Raw genomic sequence first — 25440 nt, 5'->3', positions numbered from 1 at the left:
GATTTTTCAATCAATAGAGAGAAGACGCGTCTCGCGGAAAGCTTCGGAGCCTTCTATAAATTATTCAGGCAGTGATGTAATGCCAATTACCAGAGACAATGGACCGTTACCGTATAGCGTGAATGCATCTGGACGATCCATGACATACGTTTGGTATGGGCACATCTAACCTTTTGTAAATCTCGGCTTTTTAACAGGCGTGTAGGTATCGTTTTGCTGGAAAATTACTATTTTGAAAGCCGTACAATTTCTGTCTTTGGAATTAAATATGGCTATGAAAATATTATTTTATTCGTCCGCTCAACCCTAATCCATTTTATGAGCAAGCTTCAGCTATCACTGCACCACAAGATCTGGATTATGAAATTAGATCACAAAATAGGCCGACATATTTATTTGCGAAGGCGGAACGCGCTATTCGCCCATGATACGAATCGATCACATATCCGTGAAACATCTGTTGCAGTGTGACGCTGCTGGCCAACTTTTAATAATTTAGGCCAGCATAAAGGCCATCTATTCGGCAACGAGCGGAGATGGAATCGTCTGTTGCGTTTCGTATGGACCCAATCCGCTGCCACACAACTAATCCTTTCCATAAAATTGCTGGTCAGATCTGATCGAATCGACCCCGCCTTGCTAAAGACCACAGATGTTAGAACCTGGCACGCGAGCACCGATGTATTTCAAATGACTGCCAGCATCCTTCACGTCCTGACTGGCCGAACGTATAGCCCGTTCATTCAAGTGTGGCGTGCGGTTGTATGATTCCGCCTATAGATATGAGAAAGGACTTTTTACATTTCCCTAGAGGGATACTCACTACACAGTTTTCAAAGGAGGCATTTAAATCCATTTATAACGGTTTCCATTCATGAATAATACGTTCATAATAAGACGAGATCATGGAGAGGCGTTATTTTCCTCTAATCTCAGTTACAAAACCCAATAAAGAAATGATTTCGATATATTTATTCCATGTAAAATGAAGTTCGCTTCAATGACCGTACTATGAAAAAAGATTAATTCGGAATCGGTTCCGCTTTGGGTTACTTTACAACGATGCATCATCTAAATTAGGCTTACCATATTTTGGAAATCTAAAAAGAGGACACCTTTTCAGAAATTTGAGCCTTGCAAAACCGGAGAAGAATTCTCAAAAATCGGTGAATTTTTCCCACTTTGTGATCGGTTGACTAAAAAAAAAAAGTCAACTTTTCGCTCAGAGCTCAAATCACCGTTTTTCACTCCGAAATACCCGCTGGAGCGGCACTTCTGTGCTAATTTACGGCATATCACTCGCATTTTGCTCTAAATGTGACCTAAATTTTCAAAAAAGAGGACAAAAGGGCGTCCTCCGAGGACACTTTCAAAAAAGTCAAAAAAGAGGACAAATCTTCTTAAAAGAGGACTTATGGTAACCCTATCTAAATATAGTCGAATGAAATCAAGAACAAGAAAAACATCGGTTCCATTCAAGTGCTTTTTATGCTAATTCGCTATAACTCCCATCCCATTCAAGTTCAAAACCCTGGTTGTCTGCAGTCTGCATGTGTATCTGAAGGTCTATGGCGACCTTCCCTGTCGTTAGTGTTCCAGAATTCTATTGCTGCGCCTTTGCTGAACTTCCGCGAACCGTGTGCTGTGCATTTTCAGATCGTTTGCTGATAAATTCTAATCAACGGTCCCGCCGTCCCAGGAGTATTGTGAGCAGCCTCAGAACATCGATTTGGAGCGAGAAATCGAAAAGCGAGAAGGAGGGATAGTGACAACAAGAATCCGCATGTTTAAACCAGCTCGTTTAGATCACTCTTCCCATGTATCACGATTCTTATGGTATTTTGAATCGATAACATGTAATATATTTTAAGATCAAGCCGGCGACTACTGCGAATTGACCTATGTAGGCCTAGGCCTACTCATGTAATTAATTGAATAGCCTATACATTCGGGTTACCATACGTCCTCTTTTAAGAGGATTTGTCCTCTTTTTTTAAATTTTTTGAAAGTGTCCTCGGAGGACGCCCAAATGTCCTATTTTATGAGAATTTTGGTTAAATGTACGTGTACGTGGAAATTGGACTGAGATACAGTAAATCTGCACCGAAGTAACGCTCCGGCGGCTATATCGGGAGCTGAGCCGGAAAGTTGACCTTTTTTTCTTTAGTCAACCGACCACATCATCATCATTGGTTTATTAGCAATTTTATCAGTTCAATACACCACAAAAAGTGCGATACAATTAAAAGACAGGAAGATGTCGAAGCGACAAGGAGTAGTCTATGGAATCTGACACCCACCTTGGCCTAGGCGATGTAAAGAGGAGGCATGCACACTGAATGAAAGTAAAGAATATAGTATAGAAAAAGAAAGCGACAAGAAATAGGGCGGCATGTCATGGGAAGCGAGATCGATAGGTCAGTCGTGGTCCGGTAATCTTGAGGATGGACTTTATTTATTTAGTAGTAATTGCTTGTATTTCGATTTGAATGTGGACATGCTCGTCGACTGTCGGATGGCCGGCGGGATACTGTTCCACACATCAAGTCCGGCATATTTGATAGAGCGATGATCTTTTCGGTCGATCATATGATATTTGAACGACGTGGACGCGCGTGTGTTGTACTTGTGCGCTTTTGATTCCGAGGTAAAGAAGTCATTGAAATATTCGGGGCAACGACCGCAGTGGAAATGATACATAAACTTGGCGATTTCTAGTTTCCGCCAGAGGTGGTCAGTAACGAAGTACTTCTACTTTTTGAAGTACTTGAAGTAGATTTGTCCTACTCACACTACTTTTTAAGTAGTTATGATTTCAGACTACTTCTACTTCTACTTGACAGTTTTCAGTTTTGTAGGCAAAAATAAGCGTAGAATACCTACTTACTTACTTACTTGTGAACCACCACTCCTACTTCTACTTGAGTAGAAATTCCGCCGTTACTTCTACTTCTACTTGAGTAACGACGGTGACTGCTTTGACCACCTCTGGTTTCCGCGTATCTTCTATGTTTAGGACGCCGAATCTCTTCAGCAGCGACTTATTGGATGGGCAGCCAGGCCCCTTTGGGGCCCTAGCTATGATTCGGAGTACTTTATGTTGTAGTTTTTGCAGTGGTTTGAGTGCAGTTTTACTGGCAGCCCCCCAACAGAGGATGCCATAATGTAACTTCGATTGGATTAAGGATTTAAAAAGTATCAGAAGAACCCATGCTGGCATGAAGCGCGTAAGGCTGTAGAACAGGCCGCACTTCGGTGATAATTTAGTTTCTAGGGACCGAATATTACTCTTCCAGGACATGTTCGAGTCCAGTAAAACCCCGAGATATTTGGCATTATCTGTGTTGGAAACGGGCTGACCAGCGATATTAACGGTTACGTTATTTTTTGAATTTACTGTCAGCAATTGCGATTTCGGGGCGTTTATGCACGAAGTGGGATAACTTGGCCATTTTTTTCAGGAATTTCCTCCGGTTTTAAAAGTCTGAACATTTTGAAAAAAGTGTCCTATTTTCAGATTTCCAAAACATGGTAACCCTACTATATATATGATAGCAATATCTTCCAAAGGTGATCAGTGATCGATGTCGTCAACGTTCCTACCAAATTACAAACAGATAGGCTACATTACTAACAATGTCTAGCGTGACACGTATAAGCGCAGCAATATTTGAGGTATAGGAAGGCTAGGCCTACTCCAGATAGAAGTAGAAAACTAATGATATGATTCAAAGTATAAGTAGTTCGAAGAAGAGGTGGGGAACAAGACGTTGCAAGGTCATGCGCTGGTGCCCATAATAGCAGACATCGCACGATGCATCGTCGCGACGAACGCAGGTCTATGACCGCTGACAATTTGGTAACAGTTTTTAAACTATAATTTGTTACCATCATAAAGAAGCTGTATTATTCAGTTGTCATGACAAAGTCACTCATTGAATTGACTCGTATATGTATAGTATATTCATATTAGCCTATATTTCGATTTGTCAGAATCTTGCGATAATTATAGTCTCACGGTAGCCTACGCCTCCAAATTGAATTTTACGCTAGAATAGACACCATCTCCACTGATAAGCCTATAGGGTAGGGTTACCTTACGTCCTTCTTTAGGAGGATTTGTCCTTCTTTTTTCGGGTTTTGAAAATGTCCTCCGATGACGCCTAAATGTCCTCCTTCTTGAGATTTTGTCCTGGTCAAATTCATAGCAAAATTCGACTGAGTTACTGCAAATCAGCACCGAATGCTTCGACGGGTATTTCGGGAGCTGAGTGGAAAGTTGACACTTTTTTTAGTCAACCGACTACGAAGTGGAAAAAAATTTATCATTTTTTCAGTATTTTCCATAAGTTTGAAAAAGTGTCCTCATTTTCCGTTTCCATATTTTGGAATCAGGAAAGGAGGACACGTTTACCAAATGCGAAAAGTTTTTGCTGGAAATCGACTCACGAATTACACACTATTTACAGACATTTAGTAGTGTTGACTGAAAAAAATAATAAAAAAAAGGTCGTCACTTTCGATCGACTCACGCTCGAACGTCCGCATTTGCTGCTTAGCGTCGTTTATACCCATTTTCAGTCGAAACTGTTCATTATCCTAGCTATAAAAGCTGTAAAGGATGAATTGCCAGAATGGGCGTAGGACATACGGTAACCCTATAAATGCTGATAAGATGGGAGAAGAGAGAGAGAGAGAGAGAGAATCTTATTACATATGAACATTACACTACAACAATGTAACAGTGAAATGCGACATGCAAGGTAGACGGGAGGCTCGATATGACAAAGTCTTCAGAGCCGAGCCACCCAGGACAGGAGTAATTTTCACAGTTGATAACTAATAAACAAAAAATAAAATTAACTGACGAACGAAAAGAGAAGAGAAGGAGAGAAAGATAGAAGCAGTCATTTCATGGATGATAATGAGTTTGCGGGTCTCTCTTGATTTTATGTAGTGGCAAATGGGTTCAAAACACTTTTTGTACGCTGTTGCCCACCCCTGCACTAGAGGACATAAATACAGCACATATACACATCAGTAGGGTTACCATACATCCTCTTTTAAGACGATTTGTCCTCTTTTTTGACTTTTTTGAAAGTGTCCTCGGAGGACGCCCTTTTGTCCTCTTTTTTGAGATTTTGTGCTCTTTTTTGAAAATTTAGGTCAGATTTAGAGCAAATTGCGAGTGATATGCCGTAAATTAGCACAGAAGTGACGCTTCGGCGGGTATTTCGGAGTGAAAAATGGTGATTTTAGCTCTGAGCGAAAAGATGACCTTTTCTTTTTTTTTAGTCAACCGATCACAAAGTGGGAGAAATTCACCGGTTTTTGAGAATTTTTCTCCGGTTTTGCAAGTCTCAAATTTCTGAAAAAGTGTCCTCTTTTTATATTTCCAAAATATGGTAAGCCTACACATCAGTTGCACCATAATGTCCTATATGGCGTGGACTGTGGACACAAGCAAATCTCACGGCTCAGTGAAATTGGTGTACGTCACACTTTCCATTTGGTCAAAGGCAACTTTACGGCCATTTTTTACCGGCTTGCCGAGCGCTAAATTCGTTAAAACGGGTATCAATGGAAAGCTGCTGCTGTACTGACAATGCCCAACGAGGTCACTACCTGGCAAAATTCAACGAATTCCTTCGCTTTCGAATCTATAGTCTATAATTGCAACGCACGAATGAACATGAACAGTTGAACACGGACGGACGAATGTACAGAACCCGTGGGTCCATGTCGTCCAATGGCCATATATTCAACACGAATTACAAAAGACCGCATCACTCCATCAAGTATGGTGGACCACGATTGGAACAGCCGGCAATCGGACAGTAGTTGAGGATGTCCTCTCCACAGAAAAAATTCAAGCAGATTCTTCAGAATTAATACAATCTGTGCTAGGTACAACTGGATAACGATCTGACTATTTTATTTCACCTGATGCCTGTTTCTTCGATCCTTTTCATGTAATCCTTTGTTACTTTTGATGCATATTAATTATGATTCGAAAATGATATTCCACCCAACTCTAATATAAATTTGGTAGCTGATTGCTAAAGAAGGCACCTCGCCCAGACTTGAAGACGGCCTATTTGTGAACCAATGATATATCTAATAAGATATCATTGTTGTGAGCCGATTACTTAAAAAATCGGCGCGTTTGTGGCCCCAGTAAAAAAATGCAAACGAACGCTTGAACGCTTGTTTTAGGCAATGATATATATCAATCAATCAGGTTTCCTAATATTTTCATCGTTTCAAAACATCACAAGACTGCGATACAATGAAAAGATAGGAAGGTGTCGAAACAACTTGGAGTAGCCTTCAAGTTCAGACACTCACCTTAGCCTAGGCGAAGTAAATAAGAGGTATGCACACTGAATGAAAAATAATGCGGGGAATAAGACGCAAGCGACAAAATGAGGTTATAGGCCAAGGGTCGGCAACCTACGGCCTGCCAAGCGAAATCGTCCGGCCCGCGACATAATAATTAGTTATCACAAGAATACGGCCCGCCGTTTCATAATGAGTTTCAATCTACAGTGCAGCACTGCATGAAAAAAATGCGGCATTGCTACGATATAATAGTAGCCTACATCGTATTAGTCTATTGTTACGCCATAAAACGAAGGTGGTTGAAGTAGGAGATGGAGATAGACTAGACTGGATCAGTGCTTATCATTCGGGTGTATCTCGCAACCGGAGGTGTTCCATACTTTTTTTAAAGGGTTTACCACTCTAACGGGGTGTAACAATAAAGGTGTTCTTCCTTTGCTTCAAAAACGCTGGGGAGACTCAGACGCAATGACGGAATCTCAAACTGCTCAATTATAGATAACTAGCCCCGTATGTTAGTTAGCCTATCTATAGTTTAATTTTTCAGAAGGCATTGTGTGCCAAGACAAAAAACCTGAATAGTGTTTTGGCCACAATGGTGAAAACTGTTAATATGATTTTTGTCTCAATAACTGAATCAGTTACGCCAGATATTACTAGAAGCAGAGAATCAATCCCGCCGGCCATCCGATAGTCGACGAGCATGTCCACATTCAAGTCGAAATACAAGCAATTACTACTAAATAAATACAGTCCATCCTCAAGATTACCGGACCACGACTGACCTATCGATCTCGCTTCCCATGACATGCCGCCCTATTTCTTGTCGCATTCTTTTTCTATACTATCTTCTTTACTTTCATTCAGTGTGCATGCCTCCTCTTTACATCGCCTAGGCCAGGGGTTCTCAACCTGGGGGGGCACGCCCCCCTTGGGGGGCGCGAGAAATTGACGAAGTCACTATAGGGGGGGCGCGAGAAATTGACAAAGTCAGTATAAATTGTACGTGTCCGAACATGTGTTTCACATCCATTATGAGAAGACGATTAATGAAGATGAAATTTATTACATATTCAAGAAAGCTTACAAAATACAAACTCTAGCAACCGCGCTCAACGGAGTATAGTCTGATTTCAACTTGATTTTAGCAAATTTTTGAAATTCTTTGGAGATATAGAGAGCAATTCCCACGTGTAAGTCATTCATTGCTTGATAGCTTTGACAGTAGCCTAAAGCTTGGCGCGCTGGGCAGCTCTTGTTAGTAGCTTGCGAACTGCACTGCCTAAGACAGAATTAGATGCAACATAGGTTGCCCGGTTTCGCCCTCAATTAGGCTATAAATCAACACAATTTAATTAATTTCCAAAACTGATCAAATTTAGCCTGGCAGGACAGAACGACGCCTTGCGCTCTGTACTCACGGCCAGCATCAGGATTAGTCTCAGGGTGACCTACCTTGAAATTAATTATTGGATGTCTTGTTCAATGCTTTTTGTTATTTTCAAACAAGTTTGGAGAAATTTGTCATGTAAAAGACTCAACAACTGGAATGCCGATTCAAAATTAGCGTAAGATATACCTTATGTATACTATTAGATCAGGAGTGGGCAGCCTGTGGCCGTAGAAGGGAATTTGAGCGGCGTTCGACGCCTAATGCAATTAGTAGGCTATATGTTGGCGGCCGTAGACATGCAAATTGCAATTACGAATTCACTCCCGCATTTTCGAGAGATTTTAATTAATCTTGAAATTTTCTTCGCCCTCCGCGCAATTCAACAAGACTTCATTTTTTGATTTTAATGCAGTAGCGCCCGTCTTAATCTGAGCCGGAATGGAAATTGGCAAGAAATAACAATTCGTTCGCAGCCCTGAAAAATTTTCGCGCTCCGCGCGACAATATGCACCTCCCGGCAACTATTCATAACATTGCCACTCGCGATTTCGTTGCGTACAATAGGCCATTGTGAAAAGTAGAATAGTCCGGAGTTCACCGGGAATGGATATGGACAGTTTACCATAGGAATTTTGTGTCCAGATCGTTCATTGCGGCTATTCCCTGGAATGCGGCCTTACGCTACCCCGTACATAAGTAATCGAAATGCGGCCATGATTATCAAAAACGTTGCCCACCTCTGTATTAGATGATGTGCTCTTTTTGACATGACGATAAATGCAAGGGGGGTCAGGGGGGCGCTATTTTTTTGACCATCTCTAAGGGGGCGCGAGTCAAAAAAGGTTGAGAACCACTGGCCTAGGCCAAGGTGGGTGTCAGATTCCATAGACTACTCCTTGTCGCTTCGACATCTTCCTGTCTTTTCATTGTATCGCATTTTTTGTGGTGTATTGAACTGATAAAATTGCTAATAAACCAATGATGATGATGATGATTGTAACTGTGATACGAAATTTAATATTCACCCGCTTTTCCGACATTCCTTCTCTACAAAATGAATTCTGACTATTCAGTAGGCTACTCTGTTTAATGCGGACGCCAATACCATTGCCTGAAAATTTCAAATGGGCCTTTCTGAAATGCGATGCAGTTGAATTCAATGACAAATTTCATACAAAGAGCATATCGCTGCATGACTTTAACAAAGAGTACGTTCTTGAAATTGGTCTTTATCCCAGCTTGACCAGCAATGCAAAAGAAATTGCATCAAATTTTGGAAGCACGTACGCATGTGAACAATAGTTGCGAACAATGAAATACACGAAGAGCAAGCTAAGATCACGTATTTCTGACTTCCATTTTGAATAGGGTCTGATTCTTGTTTCATCAGACTTGTTACCAGAAGTTGAAAACGTTTCACAGAGCAAGCTGCGTCACAATTATTCTGTGTTGTTGAAGTGTAAATACATGTGTCTTCTGATTGGTATGATTGAGATTGCAGCAATGTAGGATAATATACCGAAGTGAGCGTAAAATATAGTACTAAGAAAAAGTCCGGCCCGCCAAAAAGTTGTACACTGGAAATTTGGCCCGCGGCTAGCAAAAGGTTGCCGACCCCTGTTATAGGCGAAGGTGACTGACTGTTCAATTGAATGACTACACCAAGTAGTCGATTCTTCCCTATCTTTTCATATGTCTCAACGTTACCGCATTTTGAAATCGGCTATTTATTAATACCTGAACTGGACTAAAAGAACGAACAGGAACAACAGAACTGCATTAACCTGTCACGTGTGGCCAGTGATTATTTCGATGTACCGAAATAATTCCGGGTAGAGAACATTCGTGGCAAGACATCGGATTTTGTTAAGTAATCGAGTTCGAAACGGGTCAAGATGATCAAAGCGATTTTAGTGTTCAACAATCACGGTAAACCGAGATTGTCCAAATTCTATCAGCATTATGTTGGTATATTTTTGATACTACCGTTGTCGTCCTCATCTACCTACCGTTATCGTACTTTCAGAGCGAAGATGAACAGCAACAGATAATCCGCGAAACATTCCACCTCGTTTCGCGAAGGGACGACAATGTCTGTAGTTTTTTGGAAGGCGGAACGTGAGTGATTTAGGGTTAAGACCATCGTTCTAAATGGCAGATACGCATATTGAGGTTCCATTTGAACTCACACTGCCAAGTTGATAGTTAGCCCAGCTAGCGCTAGGCTACTCATTTAGAGAGTATAGTATACTCCTTCTTAATAGTCCAGTCCAGGGGTTCTCAATCTCTCTGTCTTCACATACCCCTTTCGGACCGTCACCCCCCCCACCCCCCCTACACACAAGTTTCAATTCATATTTAGCTCCATTATTGTGCAATTTCATAGAATACTCACTAACCTGATTGGAATCGCTGGCCTTTTTGCCTGCGCAGCGATGATTTTCCAAGTTGAAGTAATTTAATAAAAAGTAATTTAAAAATAGAATATAGTGTGAGCACAGGACACCGATTCCATACAGGCTCACTAAGAAAAAAATAGACAAATTTGGTCTCAAATTTAAGACGTGAGGATGATTTGGTCTCATTTTCAGCAAATTCAGTCTTGCTGATGAAGTAAGGTCTTGAAATTAAGACTGAGTCAGCTTTTTAAGACCATATAAAGTTGTCACAATCATTTGGTCTTAAAAATCAGACCAATAAAACGCATCTTATAAGACATATTGTGCTTATTGAGACAGTTTGTGATTCATCCATTTTTTTGGTCTTGTTTTTAAGACTAATTTTCCCTAATCAAGAAACAACATGGTCTTAAAAATGAGACCGGGAAGTTGACATGGGCCAAAAGCATAAAATTAGACAAATTTGGTCTCAAATCGATTAGGCTATTTAGAAAAAAAAAGTCTTAAAGACCAGATTGTCTTACCAAGTACTTTCTATCTCAAAAATAGGACCCAACTTGATCGATAATAGAAGCAGTGCTTTGGGGGCATCCTTTTCAATGTTAGGTTCTTCACTCAGAACCGTTCTGAGTGAAGCTGTGAAGGGGGAGAGTGGTAGAGACCATGGAACAATACTGTGCCAATAACTTTACAGACACAGCTAGCTTATTGAGATAATTTTTGATGCTTCAGTTTTTTTGGTCTTGTTTTCAAGACGAATTTTGCAGTTTTTTTGGTCTCGTTTTACCCACTCACCACAAATGCTAGTTTTGACTCAGACAACCTTATATATATTGTTCTGAATATTACATGTCAGTAGTAAGTGGCATGTACCTTGATAAAGTTATCTAGTGAATATTTTGTAAACTCCTTAGTACAGTATTATCCCAGCACTGCAAATTCAGGTCTCTCTCATGCTTCCCCTTCGCTCAGACCCCAACATTGAAAAGGATGCCCCAAATCGCTGCTGCTATTTTCGATCAATTTGTGTCTTACTTTTGAGACAGAAAGTACTTGGTAAGACTAATTTGTCTTTAATGGTTAAGCGCCCGGCTTCTTGATCGGTAGGTCGTGAGTTCGATTCCCGGCCGGGTCAGACCAAAGACCTGATTAGTAACACTGGTATCCATGGCTTCCCTGCTTGGCGCTCATGCATTACTGGGATAGCATGGAGGGGTGGTGCATGACTTAGAAAGCTGTAAAAGGCTATATCTGCACTTCCTTGTCCAGCGGCATATGCACATCATGCACTCATGGTATGCATATGCGCAGATCGTGTGTATGTCTATCATGAGTCGGTGTATATGCCGCAAAAACATCAAGGACAAAAATAAACTACGTCCTTTCCTTTCTTTAAGACTTTTTCTGCTAAAAAATCGATTTGAAACATTAAGACCAAATTTGTCTAATTTTTTTTTGTATTGACTTGTCGCTTCGACATCTTCCTGTCTTTTCATTGTATCGCATTTTCTGTGGTGTATTGAACTGATAAAATTGCTAATAAACCAATGATGATGAATTGACATCTATCTTGTGCAAACTGCAAATATTAACTGTAGTGCTGACTGCTGAGTGTAGATAAGTGCTAAACATTAACTAAATGACTTTTCTTGAAAATGACATACTATTCTTGTAGAAATCGTGTACACTTATTTTATTTCAAAGCGAATTCTGCGGCCCCAATTCTTGAAATGCGTGGTCGTGTCATCTTCGATCTGATACGAATTATGAACGTGTGCCGAAAACCCATTTCTACAGGAAGAATTGGATTTTTGCACACATTTCGAATTCACGCTAATTTTTCTTACTACTTGAACTTTTTTTCTGCGAACCCCAACAATACGGCCCAGTGGATATAAAGCTGTATCAGCTGCACCAGCAGTATCAGCTGTATCACCCTGTGGATATAAAGCTGTATCAGCTGTATCACCCTGTGGATATAAAGCTGTATCAGCTGTATCACCCTGTGGATATAAAGCTGGATCAGCTGCATCACTCTGTGGATATAAAGCTGGATCACCCTGTGGATATAAAGCTGTATCAGCTGTATCACCCTGTGGATATAAAGCTGGATCAGCTGCATCACTCTGTGGATATAAAGCTGGATCACCCTGTGGATATAAAGCTGTATCAGCTGTATCACCCTGTGGATATATAGCTGTATCAGCTGTATCACAGCTGTATCTCGATCTTATAGGCCGATTTTATCATGAATTATTGAAAATTTTTGCGCTTCACGTTGGCTTACTAAACATTACAACAATAATTTCGTGGCAATAAAGCGAACAACGTGATGGGGGACGTTTTATCAACGTATAAGAGCCAGGTTTTTGGGGAGCCTGATGAAGTGCTGTTTCGTTCCTGCCAACGGGTATACACACCCGGAGATGTTTAATTAATAATTATTCGAGGGCTCCTACCTTTTCAAGCACACCTCACTCAGCTCTACCAGCAGCCGGTAGCCTAAATTAGATTACGTGAGCAGAGAGACATTATAAAAATTGATGGCAATCTATATGCAATTCCCGATCATATATTGACCGACTCAATCATGAAATATAGAAATTTCTCTTTCTTCGCGCGTGTAGGCGAGTAGAGCTGACTCACTAAATGTGTGACAGCCTACTAGACTATTTTGCGCATCCCAGACATAGTATAGACCTGATACTAATTGCAGAGTGATACCTGGGTGAATCTCGGTACGGTTTGTCTATAACAGTGGTTCACAACCTTTTTTTTGACGCGCCCCCCTTTTTGATAGTGAAAAATTTCGCGTCCCCCTTATCGTCATTCGCGCCCCCCTTATCGTCATATCACAAAATCCAACTGGGATGCTAGCAACCCCAACAGATTGTTTGGTGGTATAGTCGGTTATGAATGTTGATGAGAGAATAAAAAATATGAAATTGGGTCTATATAGAGAGAAACACGCTTGCATTGGAGGCAAATCGCGCTCCATTTTTCAGGTGACCGCTTCTTCGCGCCCCCTTCAGATGTTTCACACCCCCCAAGGGGGGCGCGCCCCCCAGGTTGAGAACCCCTGGTCTATAATATGGGAGCAGCGATGATACTCAAGGTTAAAAGTACTTGAAAAAAAATAATAAAAAAATCAAGAATTGTTTGAACACAAGACACAGATTCCATACAGGTAGAGTGATACAGCTGATAGAGCCGTGTTACAGCTGATAGCTGATACAGCTTTATATCCACAGGGTGATACAGCTGATACAGCTGGTACAACTGATACAGCTTTATATCCACAGGGCCCAACAATACATCTCTAAACGGGAATATGTTTGCATCAGTACCGTAAGCAATGTGGCAAATCAAATTTGTTACTCAATCGTTAGCACAGTAGGATAGCCTACTTAATTTCAGACAACCATTCTGTTGATGTCAGTATCGAAGTGAAACTGCCTGGTGATTTCCTTGATTCGAAATATAAATGAAAAATGGTTATCGACCACTTTGCAAATTCAGTGGTTTCGCGGACCCCTGATAATGCTTTGTGGACACCCGGTTGAGAACCACTGCCCTAGTCCCTTGACAACGTGATTTATCTTTTCATTTTATCGCAACCTTGTGATGCTTTAAATTGATGCCAACGGTCTGGCATGTCTTTATCTATTCATAATTGATAATTGTTGGTTAATTGGGTGGGCCTACCAAAACTATGTATGTTTGTAGTTGGATTCATAAATTTTCATCAATTCTTTCGTGACGATGAGCATTTGTGGGTACAAATTTAAACCCAAATCCGAAAATTCAGTGGACATGTGCGGGATTATGCAATGAGGTTGTTGCAATTTATTACACGTAATAAAGACAGCATTGTAAATCCTGCAAAATTACAAAATCTGCTACGGGTATAATACCTGCGGGACATCGCAAAAACTAGTATAATACCTGCGGGACATCGCAAAAACTAGTAGCCTACTCGAGTGAGGTATGTGCACTGCGCGGGTATATTATCCCTGCACAACCTCTTACCATGGGTTACGATAAAATTCTGTGTTGAATGACTGAACGTGAAACCTTGACACCAATACACTATCTATCAAGGTAGGTCTATATTCAGTTGATGTACGTTTCTCTTACATGGAGTTGAGCCCTGACTTTTCATTTAGAATCCTGATATTATGGAAGTGACCAGATGAAACCTTGAGCAAAACCCATAAAATCTCCACGCCAATCCCACAGAAATTTTAGAACTCGCAAAACCTGCAGATATTGCGTTGATGCACATAAGACGTCGCAGAAATCGTAGCAAGAGTGAGACATGTTGTAGTAATGTTTCTATTGTCCCTCCCTGCAACACACCACCAGAAAATGTAGGGACCCGTAGGCCTATTTCATGGCACTGAAAATGTTGCCCATGGAATTTAAGCCTTGCCAGTTTACCGACCAACGATTCGGGGTTATGGTTTCTTGTGCAAGCTAGATCTTACACACTGACTTGAATGGCATGCCAACTAACCCATTGCATCATTGCAGACTGATTGGGGGATCGGATTATCGGCTGGTATACCGCCATTATGCAACACTTTACTTCGTGTTCTGCGTGGATTCGTCAGAAAGCGAGCTGGGTATTCTCGACCTGATTCAAGTCTTTGTTGAGACACTCGACCGCTGCTTTGAAAACGTGTGTGAACTGGATTTAATCTTCCACGTTGACAAGGTGACGCTTATTTGCTTGAGTAGACGTTTATCCTTCAACCAGACTTGTCCAAACTACTGCAGTTTAAAATGAGCGACTAGACCTACTCGCTTTTCAAAACTTGCAACTAGAGCAACTAAGACTAGAACTACTCGCTTTTCGAAATTCGCAACTAGAACGAACGACCTTTAAAAATCAGCACCGACAAGATAGCGTAATGGTGAAGCGTCCGGCTTCTTGATCGGTAGGTTGTGGGTTCGATCCCCGGCCGGGTCAGACCAAAGACCTGATCAGTAACACTGGTAACCATGACTTCCCTGCTTGGCACTCCTGTATTACTGGGATAGCATGGAGGGGTGGTGCATGACTTAGAAAGCCGTAAAGGCTATATCTGCACTTCCTTGTCCAGCGGCATATGCACATCATGCACTCATGGTAGGCATATATGCACAGATCGTGTGTATGTGTATCATGAGTCGGTGTATATGCCGCAAAAAACATCAAGGACAAAAATAAACTACGTCCTTTCCTTTCTAAAACGCAACTAACCAATAGATGATAATACAAATTACTGAATTGTAGATGACTTGAGAAGTATTCGAGATAGAATCGGCATTTCAAAAGGACGGGGTTTCATTTGAGATGGAAGGGGTTTCGCCCCCAAAACCTACCCCCTGGCTATGCTATTGTTAGTAGTGGTGACTCCGAGCTAGCAATGGCTGCAAGAACATTGCATAACAGAACACCGGTATCACGATTCACGCCAAACGACAGCACATGTTTTCTTGTTGTTTGGCAACTAACTTTTTCGAAATACCAACTAGAACTACAGCTACTCAATTTTCAAAATTCGCAAGTAGAAGTAGAACTACTCTGTTTTCAAAATCCACTTGAACTAGAAGTACTCCTAGTTGAGAGAGTAGTAATTTGTACAATAATTTGTTTGTCTCTCAGGTGCAACACATCCTTGCGGAAATCGTGATGGGAGGGATGGTGTTAGAAACAAACATGAACGAAATTGTTTCCCGTTTTTTAGAACAGGACAAGCTCGAAAAGTCCGAGGTGAGAAAGCTGTTCAATTGTCGGTCCTGTAATCTTGCAAGCTGCATTCAATTCACCACAGCTTGGTGTCAAAAAAAACAGTAGTGAATCCATCCATTACATGGTCAAGTAATATATTGACTCTTGCTAGGGGATGGATTTGTCTCAAGAGCTAAGCAAGATAAAGGCATTGATAAGTGACCTGACTGTTTGAAGGCAAGAGCTGGGTGTGACATAACAATCGCCAGATGCTATAGGAAATGACATTTGGCTCTCTTGAATCTACCCTAAGAATTCAGTTGTATTACATACATTTGGCCTCATATTGTTTTGAAGTTCAGTTATTCCATAAAAAGCAGGGCTGTAGTGACTCGACTAAAGTCACAATTTTTCGATGACTCGTCATATCTTTAAATAAGGAAAATGACTCGACTCGGCCTGAGTCACTATGCTATTGACTGGACTTGTACTCGAGTCAGTTTGCATGATTTTACCATATGACTCTTGATAAATGCCAGAAACTGTCTATATCTGCTAGAATAAGCCTGTCAATAGTACCGGTGGTCAAAGTAGCCCTTGTTGCTACTCGAATAGAAGTAATGACCAAAATTCACACTCAAGTACTCGTAGTGATTCCAAATTAAGTAAAAAAGTTAGTATTCCAGTACTAGTTTTGGCTAAAATACTGGAAACTGTGAAGTAGAAGTAATCTAAGATCAAAACCGCTTGAGGAACGAGTGCGAATTGCCAAAAACCTACCTGAGTACTAAGACAACGTAGAAGTACTTCTTTACGGACCATCTCTGCATAAGTGTGAGACAAATGAGTATATTATGAATGCGAGGGAGTCGTTTCACCAAAAAAGAGTTGTAGAAGATGGGTTGAACACAACTTGAACTTGAGACTGAACAGTAATGAACAGTCTGACTCAGATTCTAGTCTCAACACTCGGACTTGACTCGAGTCGAAGCTATAAACTTGAGAATTAGTTGTTATTCGGTTACAACCCTGATAAAAAGTTGGATTGGAATGTTGCTTCTCAAAATTTGATATTTACTAAGAACAACTTGAGCTCTGGAGCAATCACCCTTGGCGAGTCCAATGTCATTTCCTATTCCGGCTTGAAATTCAAAAATGAAATAACACAATAATCAATAGCAGATTTCTGACACTAACCATTGCGTGTGCTCATTAATTCAACTGCTTCCCTCATTGTAGCAAATTGCAAGCTCGTGTCTCTTCACAGGCAGGTTTATCTGCAGCTCCCGCAAAAGCCGCTGCCGCGATCAAGAATATCGACCTGCCGACTCTTCCCAAAGATATTCGCATGCCTAATTTAGAGCTTCCAAAACTACCTTCGTTTCGATAAAACTATGCGCTGGTAGCCGTAACCATGGGACAGTTATACTCCTTCTGAATGTACAAGATCTTGTCGTTTGACTCTCATCTGTACAAACTCTTCGGCGTCAGTACTCAATGGTAAAAGCTTTCGGCACCACCGATGGATGTCTGCATAGTAACGTATCCATTTAAAGATTTGTGCAATGTGTGCTAATTAATGCCGGGTGTCTGTAGATCGATAGAGATATGTAAGCGACTCAATTGCTGTTACTCTGGAATTTCGTCTTTCATAGTTATGTTAGTATATATCTTGAACGCTGCATGATTAAGGTATCATGGTGGAGATGGGAAGTGGATGCATTCACCCCTTAAGTTACAATGACAGAACGAAATTGAACCACAGTAACACAACACAATAGACTAAACAAACGAGAGAAAAGTCCTAATCCCACCAAAAGTTTGATATGAACTGTCGTGTTTCATTTTTGTTTGGTATTGTCGTCCTTAGTACGTAATAGACTTATTGAAAATTGTGTGGCTGTAAATTTGATTTGAAGTGTTGTATGCAAGCGGTAAGATCAAGTCCAACTAAATAGTGAATATTGAATTGAAGAGAGCTGTCGATGTAGTCTTGAGTGTGGGACGGGTGGATTAGGGTTACCATACGTCCTCTTTTTTGGGAATTTTGTTTAAATATAGCGTAAAATCGAAGCCAGATACAATAAATTAGCACCGAAGTAACGCTCAGGTGGCTATTTCGGGAAGTTCACATTTCTTTAGTCAACCGACCACGAAGTGGGAAAAATTTTCCGATTTTTCCTCCGGCTGAAGGCTGAAAATTTTGAAACAATGTCCTACATACTTCCAAAACACGGTAACCCTAGGGTGGATCCCTGGCCGAATCAAGGGTAAAGAGTCGTATCTGTGTAGTCTAGAGCAGGGTACAGTGATTTGAGTCGATATTGACAGGCTTATTGTATTATCAATGAGGATAATGGATACGATACTCACCTTACCGTGAAAATGGCATTTCTAATAAGAATCATCAACGTGCAGTTACAGCATATGATTGCTATTGCTGACATGCTGAGCCATTTACCAGACACTTCATTCCGACAACATATATTGACTGGTGTCCAGAGGAGATTTGATTAGGCGCATATACTCCAGCACACTAAAGCCTCGAATTTCGAAATAATGAGGCAACATAAAATGACTAGTGATTAAAATGAATGACGCATGTTTCGATAGGCGTGTGGTGTTTCGAAATGATGAATATATTAATAAACTGATACTGAGGCGAGGTTGATATGTCAGTCCGGTTATCTCGCAAGTGGAAATTGCCTCTCAAGCAGTGTTGGGATCAAGTCATTACCTTCGAGTCACGAGTCATTCCACATTTTGACTCGAGTCAGGTCAAGTCAATCGATTTTCAAAGGTGACTCAAGTCAGTCACCCGTTTTTTGGAGGTGACTCGATTCAAGTCAAATTGAATTCTCGAAGTTTGAGTGATGATGCAAAGTCATTACATTTTGCTAACTGGGTGAAGGACAGATTAATTGGTCATTTATCTTGAATCAAATAACGATTATAAAGTTAAATATACACGGGTGTTGTGTTGCTCGCGCACACGCACATTCGCACAACTGCTAATAAAATTCATGAGTAGCCTAACTATAGCTACATGCTACAGTCTGATTTTATCAGCCAACGTAGAGGATCGAATACAAAGCCTCGAAAAGCTGAACAAATTGATGTGGTACAATAGACACTACCGATCCTGGCGATCCACAAATCCGTGAGAATATAAAGGCACAAACTATATTCGTTCGATTTAAATCATACAAGAGTGTTGTTAAAAGTAAGCACTAATAATAAAACCACTAAAAATAAGCACTGAGTCGTCTAAGAAACAAAGATACGTTGCTAATTGCTATTAGATTAATCGACTGCTACTACGACTACAACCAGTGTTGCCACTCTAGGTTCCCGGAAAAACACAAGATTATGTCCTGAAAAAACACTAGATTGGCGAAAAAAACACTAGATTAGTAAATTGCTGGAAAAATGCGCCCTTGTCAGGTAATCATGATGACCAAGGTACAAATCCATAGATACTAAGTGTTCCACACATGAATTCGATACATATGCATGATATACTGCATGATTATTCAATGAAAATTAATGAAACGAATTCAACAGCGCAAAAAAAATCAAATTTGTCGCTTTCGAATTGTGCGGCATCATAAAAATTTTCTTTCGATTTGTACACCATCCATCAAACATAAGTATCTTTTGTGGGGCATCTTGCTCACTACCGCACATCTTCAACCAAACAATGGGGAGGTTTCCATATGCAGCATACTGCAATTCCACGAATGCAATGTAATGTGGCAATGCCAAGAGATTCGTCATGAGCTTCCCCAGTAAATGGAATTTTGATTCATCGAATCCATTGTGCACAGATTTCAATTTTTACAAAAATTCTGTTGGAGGGCATTGACTGATAAACTGCAGCTCATTTTGCGATCTTGCCAATATTCAAGTTCATCAAATAATAGCACAGAGGGAAATTGCACAGCTAGAGGAATGATTGATTTTACGGAGCTTGTGCACGGGTCCGTGGACATATTAGCATGCGACACAATAGCATGCGACACTTGAGCATGCGACACTTGAGCATGGCGACTTTTGGTCATGGCGACTCGTGGGCATGTAGACATATCAGCACAGGGACATATTAACATGAGGACATATTAGCATGGGGACACATAAGTATAGGGACACACGAGCATGGATACACGTGAGCATCGGGACACATCAACATGGTGACAATTTAATAAGTGCCACTTGAGCATGGTGACACATGAGCATGCGATACATGAGCCTTGACGACACATGAGCATGGGTACACAAGAGCATGGGCACACATGCGCATATGGACACATGGGCATGGGGGCATAAGAGCAAAGGTGCACATGAGCATGGGGTCATGTACGCATGCGACACTTCAGCATGCGACACGTCTACATGCAGACACTTGAGCATGCGACACGTGGATATGCAGACACTTGAGCCTGCGACACTTGAGCATGCGACCCTTGAGCATGGGACAGTTGAGCATGCGACAGTTGAGCATGCGACAGTTGAGCATGCGACAGTTGAGCATGCTACACTTGGGCATGCGACATTCGGGCATGGGACATTTGAGCATGCGACACAATAGCAAGCGACTCTTGAGCATGCGACACTTGAGCATGCGAAACTTGGCGACACTTGGGCATGCGACACTTGGGCATGCGACACTTGGGCATGCGACACTTGGGCATGCGACACTTGGGCATGCGACACTTGGGCATGCGACACTTGGGCATGCGACACTGGAGCATGCGACACTTGGGCATGTGGTCATGCTACACTTGGGCATGCGACACTTGGGCATGCGACACTGGAGCATGCGACACTTGGGCATGTGGTCTTGCTACACTTGGGCATGCGACACTTGAGCATGCGACAGTTGGGCATGCGACATTTGGGCATGCGACAGTTGGGCATTAGGGTTGTTCAGATTTGGGCAATTTTTTGGAAACTTGTTTTGCGTAATTCCAAGTGATAGTGTAGTGCATAAAAACACCTCTAAAACCGATTTAGGTCATTTTCATCGCGGTCTTCCCTGCGCGCAATGCCCCCAAAGACCCACGGGTCAATTCTCCTTACTTCTGACGATCCACCAGAGTGTTTACGTCATATCTTTATCTGTAGTGTTGACCGTGTCACTGGTTTGGAGCTTTTGTGAAGTTATCAGTTCAAGACGGCTATGTAAGGATGGGAAATATATCTGTATTCATAACTGTACTGAAATGCAGTCCTATAAATGCCAGATGAATCTTCGTTATACCATGCAGAACCGGTATATCGTGTTCATGGGAAACATGTATTGGTAGCACGTTTGTTATGAATCGTACACCGAAGAAGCACCATCGTGTTGTGATTGTGAGTCGAGCTCGAGAACAGATGCACAGACATTTCCAGCTGGTGTTAAGCTAGTAAATGTTACTGGAAGGCATGTAATATGTTATGTCAGTAATCTTTGCCTCAATTTTAGTGTTACTGTAAAATACTGAGTTATCCAATTTGCTGGTAGGCTAGAATTTGGTTGAAGAAGAATGTCTGAAACAAAGCGGAGAAAGGTTGTGTCGGACCCACCGAGAACAAGATCGAAGTCTGGTCATTATTTGATTGGATATTCATCTGAGTGTATTATTCATTCCAAGTTACCCACTCTACGCCAAGTTCTACAGTATTTGCTGTATCTGAAAGAGGAATGCCCTAAAACGACCAAAACTCAGGATTGACCGATAATGAAGCAACTATGTTGATTAGTGCCTTCATACAGGCATGCGGTGGGGACTTAAATGACTTTGTGCTATCCAGGTCAACTATAAAGAGACGTAGAGAAGCTAATGGTCTTGAGATTTCGCATGAAATATACGAGTCATTTCAACAAGACCTACCGAATCATGCTGCTATACACTTGGATGGAAAGTTGACAGAAGACAGGTATGGAACAAAGTACGAAGCATTGCTGTTATTTTGTCTTCTCATCCTTTGCATACCAATGGAAAATTACTTGGAATTCAAAAGATTGAAAATGCCACAGGAGAGGTCCAAGCTAAAACTGCATTTGATTTGATAACGACTTGGAGTTTGCAGAATTCCATTGCCACGTTGGTATTTGACACGACATCAAGGAATAGTGGATGGAAAAAAGGAGCTACAAAGTTACTGGAAGACCGCCTAGGTAAATAAATGTTGTATCATGCTTGTCGCCATCATGTATTGGAGTTGGTGGTAAAGAGTGTCTGGACAATCATTTTTGGACCTGAAACCACAGGTCCTGAAAATACATTATTCAACAATTTCAAAAAAAACAACTACCGATAAAGATGTTGCTGAATCTGCTCTCAATAAGTTGAAGAAGCATCCATGGTACATTGTGGAAGAAACTTTGGTTTATGCCTTGTTCTCAGAAAAAGAAAGTTGCGATACCAGAAAAAGCATTGCAAGCCGCCTACTGAAAGTTGAAAAACCGCAATCTTATCGACGCGGGCCACGCATTCTCTCATCAGAAGGGACTATAGAGGATAACACCACTTTGGCTGATTTAGTGGGCCCTCAGTCATGGCATTTGTTCAACGAATTTGAGTGTTCTGGAGAATGGTTGAATCAGCCTGTGGAACAATGGCCTAAGTATGAAACATACAATGAAATGAGCCATTTTGTAAGTAATGTCAAAGTCGGTAATGACGCTGCTGAACGAGGAGTTAAACTCAATACCGACTTTGCTTCGATCATCACAGATGATGAGCGCCAAAAGAAAAGTATGCTGCAAGTTGTTGAGCTACACCCTCAGAAGTATCACAACTTCAATAAATCCACACTGAGCCTGCCTGAGACTAAAGCCTGTTCCTGTTGTTATCCACTTTTTGTTTTTATGCTTACCTAATTCTCAACATGTTCTTCAATAATAATACCTGTCTTTTCATCTTTCACAATTGTCTCAAGTCACGTAAATGGTCGGCCTACTATGTCCGGATTTGTGTTTTGCCTTATTCTGCTTTTCAAGTTTTGTGTGCCTTGGAATCAACTTTTATCAAAATACACCAACCAAAACTCTGTCAACAAAAGGAGTTCGTGTATCACCTAAAAATAGTACATTGAACGCTCTCTCATTCGAAATTTCATGCTGGTGACGTCATATTTTGTGATACGATTGTTGATATACAATGTTCTTTCCAATTCTCTACTAGTTGCTGACGATTACCCCTGACGAGTGTCAGCCGAAAATATTCGGGTTCATTTCAATATGAATATACTATTTAATCAAATTTCCTTACAATAAATTCATCAAGTTTCAGAAACATAGTCTGTGCCAGATTTCTTATGTTAACTCAGTTGTAAGCACATACCATAGTGGGTGACGACAATGACTAATATGTATTGAGATTGTTTCTGTTTCCGTAAGAACACCGGGGACGTTTTCAGACAGAATGCATTGGTAGTTGAGGATCAGGACCCCCATATAGACTTACCTGTCATGATCATTTGAGAAGAAGCCTAGTGTCGTGAGCTTTTGACATTTGCATTCTGGCCGTATTCGGTACTGTGACAACGTCTTGGACAGGACAGGTCTGAGTTTTTGTGTTCGGAGGTGGTGGGGGAGGGGGGGTGTCAACTTTCTTTCAGGCGTATTAGATACTGCAAACCTGATGCGGATTAGGTGAATTGAAGCTACTATAAAGGTGAAATTACATTCATATACAATATGTCTTTGATTAACATTTACAGAGTTGAAACCGGCTGGAAATGCCTGTATTCGTTCATTTCATACATAGGCTTACCACCCGGCTACCTATACCAAATACGGGAAGGTGAAACACATTTGGCATGTTATAGCAATGTAGGTATGTTCAATTGTCAAAAAGATAATTCAACCTGATATTTCCCAGCTCTACTCGGCCGTTTTCTACCGCAAACTTCACAAAAGCTACAAACCAGCAATGGTGAATCGTTGCTAGTAAGGAGAATTGACCTGTGGGTCTTTGGGGGCTTTGCGCGCAGGGAAGACCGCGATGAAAATGACCAAAATCGGTTTTAGAGGTGTTTTTATGCACTAAACTATCATTTGGAATTACGCAAAACAAGTTTCCAAAAAATTGCCCAAATCTGAACAACCCTATTGGGCATGTGACCATATATTAGCGCGTAACCAATTTGATTGCCGCGCGAGGAAAGTGGCAAATTGATTGAGTGGGTGGGTGCATGGTCTGTGACTATATGGATTTGTCTGAAAAGCTCCAAAGATCGGGGTAAAGCGATAAAGGTTGTCATTGCTCCACATATATTAGAATCGTTTACACCAGATGAACTAAAAGGATATATCCTTTCGTGAGACGAAAGCAATTCCAAATTCGCAATTCGACACGGGACTTATTATTTTATTTTGTGGGTATCAATTTAAGCGTGAGGTTCAATCTGCGAGCGCTGGTCTTTTCGGCGCCTGGACAGTGGTCATATCAATGTTAAACATTTTGGTCAACATGTGGCGGTTATTTTATTTCAAGGTTTTATCGCCGTCAGTACCTACAAGGAGTCGCGTGTTGCCCGAAACGTGGGTCTCGTGGTGTGAAAATGCCAAACGCCGAAATGCCAGTCGATCTCGAAATACGGCGTTTGAGCAAGCGTTTTCCGAGTCAAGCCGTGGGCAGACTCAAGGCCTTACTCATTCCCTTTTTACGGTTTGGCCCTGAATATATTGCGGAAATGGCGCTGTGAGCATGTTTGGTGCCTGCATTCAGAATTTCAACTGTAATATATAGCACCGTTATAAGATGGAAATCATGTTCTAGCGCCGTATGGCTTCATCGTTGGCTGCGTAGGCTATTCCCAAATCGGCGGACATTTTTCACCAGAAAGGTATCCGATGGATTCACAAAATCGGTTAATTCCTCTCAACGCTCTGTTTGATCACTTAATATAAAACGTAGCGATTATGTACAAACGAATGGACGATGACTGTTACTGAAAAACCACACACAAGCTGTTGTCTACAATAGCGATCCTCCAATCCTAACAAGAACCGAATCTTCGGCGATGCGGACAAATGCAATACACGATGGTAGATGACCTGGCGCTTTATGAATGTACGCAATGTTAGATCATCGCAATACAGTTGATAAAACCGTCCGTCCCTTTGTATGGCGGAAATATCAACAACGCGGTACCAATACCCATCATCAGTAATCCAATAAATAGCTTGTGCTTATGCCTTAAAACTTCAGGATGAAGTCTGGTGTTTCATTATTTGAAAATATTTGCTTTGGCTACTACAGTATGTCAAATAGTCATGTTATTGAGCGGTGTTATTTCGTCTATACATCCAGCGTATAATTCTAATATAATGTGTTGACGTAATTGAAGGCAATATTAGGCAACCAACATCACTCCCAGACCCGCGGATTGCCAGATCGCGAGCAATTAACAAAACCGCAGACGTCTGCATGCAATCATCAAGCTGTCTAATCTATCGAGTAAAGACTCGAAACCGAACAACGCTCGAAATCCTACCCGAATACCAAATGATCTCTCGAATCTTGGAGTTGTATAGTTGTAGTAAAATTTGCTTTGATTAGCGTTCGGTTGGCGCTATTCATAGTTGGAGCAGCAAC

The 25440-nt window shown here is 41.2% G+C and overlaps 1 protein-coding gene across 3 annotated transcripts; it reads left to right on the top strand.

Annotated features, from left to right (window-relative positions):
* Window positions 1-9539: 9539 nt before the first annotated feature.
* On the top strand, window positions 9540-17745 carry LOC145450154 (AP-3 complex subunit sigma-1-like). 3 transcript variants are annotated; one of them, XM_080328651.1, is made up of 6 exons: window positions 9540-9699; window positions 9762-9853; window positions 14668-14851; window positions 15785-15892; window positions 16023-16087; window positions 17118-17745. In XM_080328651.1, exons 1-5 carry the CDS (start codon window positions 9631-9633, stop codon window positions 16083-16085), a joined length of 516 nt encoding a protein of 171 aa, XP_080184777.1. In that variant the 5' UTR covers window positions 9540-9630; the 3' UTR covers window positions 16086-16087; window positions 17118-17745. The 3 variants fall into 3 exon arrangements, with proteins under 3 accessions (XP_080184777.1, XP_080184776.1, XP_080184778.1); XM_080328650.1 differs by lacking the exon at window positions 16023-16087; XM_080328652.1 differs by lacking the exon at window positions 16023-16087 and having other exon boundaries at window positions 9558-9703.
* The last annotated feature ends 7695 nt before the right edge of the window (window positions 17746-25440 follow it).

This window comes from Botryllus schlosseri, chromosome 11 (assembly GCF_051294905.1).
Source record: "Botryllus schlosseri isolate E-star chromosome 11, Bs_hap1, whole genome shotgun sequence".
NCBI classification, from domain to species: Eukaryota; Metazoa; Chordata; class Ascidiacea; order Stolidobranchia; family Styelidae; genus Botryllus; species Botryllus schlosseri.
The sequence above is the reverse complement of the archived record's forward strand: the minus strand, read 5'-3'. Positions and strand labels throughout refer to the sequence as shown.